Source organism: Palaemon carinicauda, chromosome 3 (assembly GCF_036898095.1).
Source record: "Palaemon carinicauda isolate YSFRI2023 chromosome 3, ASM3689809v2, whole genome shotgun sequence".
NCBI lineage: Eukaryota > Metazoa > Arthropoda > Malacostraca > Decapoda > Palaemonidae > Palaemon > Palaemon carinicauda.
The window spans coordinates 114,313,479-114,318,494 of record NC_090727.1 but is presented as its reverse complement, the minus strand read 5'-3'; the positions used below and the strand labels follow the sequence as shown (position 1 = coordinate 114,318,494).

At 35.8% G+C, this 5,016-nt stretch overlaps 1 protein-coding gene across 1 annotated transcript in view; it reads right to left on the bottom strand.

Annotated features, from left to right (window-relative positions):
- Window positions 1-2,581: 2,581 nt before the first annotated feature.
- The window catches only part of LOC137633573 (paramyosin-like), a 3,080-nt gene continuing 645 nt past the window's right edge, over window positions 2,582-5,016 (bottom strand). The window contains exons 2-3 of the mRNA XM_068365849.1: window positions 4,325-4,816; window positions 2,582-2,761 (exon numbers count right to left, since the gene is read on the bottom strand). Of these exons, the coding sequence (XP_068221950.1) occupies window positions 2,582-2,761; window positions 4,325-4,816 (672 nt within the window). The remainder of the gene's footprint in view (window positions 2,762-4,324; window positions 4,817-5,016) is intronic.

The window sequence follows — 5,016 nt, the reverse complement described above, 5'->3', positions numbered from 1 at the left end:
TTTTGTATTTTTATATTTTTTTGTTTTTTTTTTTTGTTTTTTTTGCTGCTTCTCTTCCTCCTCCTCTTGCTGCTGCTCCTTGTTTTTTTTTTGTTTTTTTGGTTCTTATATTTTTTTTTTATTTTTTTTTTATATCTTTTTGCTGCTTTTCTTCCTCCTTCTCTTCCTCCTCTTGCTGCTACTCCTTTTTTTTTCTTTTTTTATTTTCTTTAGGTTTTTTTGTTTTTTTGCTGCTGCTTCTCCTCCTTCTCTTGCTCCTCTTGCTGCTGCTCCTTTTTTCTTTTTTGTTTTTTGGTGGCGATTTTATAATCACCATTTTTTTTTTGGTTGCGATATTATAATCACCACTTGTTTTTTTTTTTTTTGGTGGCGATATCATCATCACCATATTTTTTTTTTGGTGGGGATATTATACCGCCCATTTTTTTTTGGGGGGGGGGATACTATACTCCCCAATTTTTTTTTTTTGTGGGGATACTATACTCCCCAATTTTTTTTTTTTTTTTTTTTTTTGTGACAATATCATAATCACCATTTTTTCTTTTTTGGTGGGGATACTATACCGCCCTTTTTTTTGTGGGGATACTATACTCCCCAATTTTTTTTTTTTTTTTTTTTTTTTTTTGTGGCGATATCATAATCATCATTTTTTTTTGGTGGGGATACTATACCGCCCATTTTTTTTTTTTTTTTGTGGGGATACTATACTCCCCAATTTTTTTTTTTTTGGTGGCGATATCATAATCACCATTTGTTTTTTTTTTATTGGTTGCGATATTATAATCACCATTTTTTGTGGCGATATTATAATCACCATTTTTTTTTGTTTTTTGGTGGCGATATTATAATCACCATTTTTTGTGGCGATATTATAATCACCATTTTTTGTGGCGATATTATAATCACCATTTTTTTTGTTTTTTGGTGGCGATATTATAATCACCATTTTTTGTGGCGATATTATAATCACCATTTTTTTTTTTGTTTTTTGGTGGCGATATAATCACCATTTTTTTTTGGTGGCGATTTTATAATCACCATTTTTTTTTTGTTTTTTGGTGGCGATATTTTAATCACCATTTTTTGTGGCGATATTATCATCACCATTTTTTTTTTTTTTTGGTGGCTATATTATAATCACCATTTTTTTTTGTATTTTGGTGGCGATATTATAATCACCATTTTTTTTTGTTTTTTGGTGGCGATATTATAATCACCATTTTTTTTGTGGCGATATTATAATCACCATTTTTTTTTTGTTTTTTGGTGGCGATATTTTAATCACCATTTTTTGTGGCGATATTATCATCACCATTTTTTTTTTTTTTTTGGTGGCTATATTATAATCACCATTTTTTTTTGTATTTTGGTGGCGATATTATAATCACCATTTTTTTTTGTTTTTTGGTGGCGATATTATAATCACCATTTTTTTTGTGGCGATATTATAATCACCATTTTTTTTTGTTTTTTGGTGGCGATATTATAATCACCATTTTTTGTGGCGATATTATAATCACCTTTTTTTTTTGGTGGCGATATTATAATCACCATTTTTTTTTTTTGGTGGCGATATCATAATCACCATTTTTTTTTTGGTGGGGATGCTATAACGCCCATTTTTTTTTCTTTTTTTTGTGGGGATACTATACTCCCCAATTTTTTTTTTTTTTTGGTGGCGATATTATAATCACCATTTGTTTTTTTTTATTGGTTGCGATATTATAATCACCATTTTTTGTGGCGATATTATAATCACCATTTTTTTTTTTTTTGGTGGCGATATTATAATCACCATTTTTTGTGGTGATATTATAATCACCATTTTTTTTTTTGGTGGCGATATTATAATCACCATTTTTTTTTGTTATTTGGTGGCGATATTATAATCACCATTTTTTTTTGGTGGTGATATTATAATCACCATTTTTTTTTGTTTTTTGGTGGCGATATTATAATCACCATTTTTTTTTTGGTGGCGATATTATAATCACCATTTTTTTTTGTTTTTTGGTGGCGATATTATAATCACCATTTTTTTTGTTTCGATATAATCATTTTTTTTTTTTTTTTTTTGGTGGCAATATTATAATCACCATTTTTTTTTTTGTATTTTGGTGGCGATATTATAATCACCATTTTTTTTTTTTGGTGGCGATACTATACTCGCCATTTTTTTTTTTTTTTGGCAATATTATAATCACCCTCCTTTTTTTTTTTTTTTTTTTTTTTTGGCTGTTCCTGTTCTTGCTGTTTTTCACGACCCCCAGCTGTTTGTAGACTTTTCGCTCATAACTGATGCTGTTAGCTACTATCAATTGTAGCTGCTAATTACTGCTGCTACTACTTGCTACTGCTAGCTGCCGTTGCTAGTGCTGCTGCTTGCTGCTGCTACTGCTGCTCTTGCTTGCGGCTGCTACTGCTACTGCTGCTCTTGCTTGCGGCTGCTGCTGCTACTGCTGCTCTTGCTTGCTGCTGCTGCTGCTACTGCTGCTCTTGCTTGTGGCTGCTGCTGCTGCAGCTCTCTGATGCTTCTGCAGACTGCTGCTTCAGCTCTCTGCTGCTTCTGCAGACTGCTGATTCAGCTCTCTGCTGCTTCTGCAGCTCTCTGCTGCTTCTGCAGCTCCCTGCTGCTTCTGCAGCTCTCTGCTGCTTCTGCAGACTGCTGATTCAGCTCTCTGCTGCTTCTGCAGACTGCTGATTCAGCTCTCTGCTGCTTCTGCAGCTCTCTGCTGCTGCTGCAGCCTGCTGCAGCTGCGCGCTACTGCAATTGTTGCTGCTGCAAGCTCCTGCTGCTAGCACATGTTGCTTGCTGTTGCTCCTAGCTGCTGCTAGCTGCTTCTGCTAACGTCTGCTGCATGCTGCTGCTAACTTCAGCTGCGGCTGCTGCTAGCTACTGCTAACTGTTGCTTTTCCATTGCTGCTGCTAACTTCAGCTGCGGTTGCTGCTAGCTGTTGCTTTTCCATTGCTGCTGCTAACTTCAGCTGCGGCTGCTGCTAGCTACTGCTAACTGTTGCTTTTCCATTGCTGCTGGTTATGCTACTGCTGCTAACTTTTGCTAGCTATTACTATCTCCTACTCCTACTATTTGATGCCCACAGCTGCGAGTTCCTAAAAATTTGTACTGATGCTGCCCACCTAACCATGAATGCCTGCCTCCAAAAGATGCAGCTTCTCTTCCCAGCCAAAGATGTCTTGGTTCAACCTCCAAGAACTTGTCTGCATACTAGAAGAATCCCAGCTTCATCCCTCTGCATAGCCGGTCTTCTAGATTATTCCCCCAGAACCACCCGAAGGTTGGTATCCAGAAGAATAGATCTAGATATCCGACCATTTGTACACTTGACAAAGGTCCTGTACACCCCATCAAGGTACATAGCATACTAGATTCAGCCAGGTTCCTTCCCTCTGCAGATTCTGTTGTCCTCCAGGTTATTCCAAGCATCCTTCAAGCTGGATAGTTAGCCTTGCATCTTTTAAGCTGGGGGCAGTCCATCCAAGCGTTCTTCAAGCCGAATAGTTTCAGGTGTCCTTTCTAGTGAAACTGATGTCCTGAACCTGTCCAGAATGGGTGAAGCACAAAACTTAACGAAAAGATTATTCCTTTCCAAATGAAACTAAACAGAAAAAAAATCCTTTCCAAAATAAAATCAAACAAATTTTATTCCCTTTTTCCTATAAATATTTTTCTTTTTTTGGTGGCGATATTATAATCACCATTTTTTTTATCTTTTATTTTTTTTGGTGGCGATATTATAATCACCATTTTTTTTTTGATGGCGATATTATAATCACCATCTTTTTGTTTTTTCTTTGGTGGCGATATTATAATCACCAATTTTGTTTTTGTGGTGATATTATAATCACCATTTTTTTTTTTTTTTTTGGTGGCGATGTTATAATCACCATTTTTTTGTTTTTTGTTTTTTTTGGGTGGCGATATTATAATCACCATTTTTTTTTTTTTGGTGGCGATGTTATAATCACCATTTTTTGTTTTTTGTTTTTTTTTTTTTTGGTGGCGATATTATAATCACCATTTTGTTTTTTGTGTTTTTTGGTGGCGATATTATAATCACCATTTTTTTTTTTTTTTTTTTTTTTTGGTGGCGATATTAAATTTATAATCACTTTTTTTTTGTTTTTTGTTTTTTTTTTTTTTGGTGGCGATATAATCACCATTTTTTTTTTGGTGGCGATGATATAATCCCTAGTTTTTTTCATATTTTGCGTTGGGATATAATTCCTCTTTAGTTTTTTTTTCCAGCCCTGCCTTCTCGTCTCTTGAAAGGCGAATCTATTCAACTGGCTATCCCATATTACATCCCCAGTCTGCTCACCAGAAATGTCCATGTGATATAATTCCTTCAACTCGGGGTGTGTTTGAGAGAGACCGTCTACAAGTTGGCTAATAGCGTCATTCTTATGGTTTAATTCCATCTCTAGGTTCATGTTTCTTTCCATCATAATTTGATACTTTTCCTTATAAATTGCAAATTCGTCTGCCACTGAAGTTAGATTCCCAATTTCTTCTTCCAGAATTTTATTCTTCTCGTCGGCCTTCATCAACGTATTTCTTGTGGCCCTCTCCTCCGAGAGGTCTCTCTTCAGTCGTCTATTCTCTGCTTTAACACCAGCAAATTCTTTCCAGAGTTTTCCCAGTTCCTCCTCAGCCATTTCCAGATCGCACACCACGTCTTTCTTAATTAATAGTTCAGTCTTCAATTTGCAGTTCTCATCCAGGACAGTATCCAATTTAGTTCCTATTCTATAGACCTCCTCGACTGCAGCGTTAAGTTCACTTTCTAAAGCTGCCTTTTGACCAACGTTTTCGGTCTTCAGTCTCTTGTTTTCAGCCTTAACACTGTCCAGTTCAGCCAGAGTGTTCGGATCTCCTTATCAGCACTTTCGACGTATTCCTCCAAGTCGCTCTTTTCCAGAAGTTTCTCGTTGGCTGTCTTGAGATCTTCTGTTACTCTTTCCAGCTTCTTCTCGAGTATCCGAATTTCCTCATG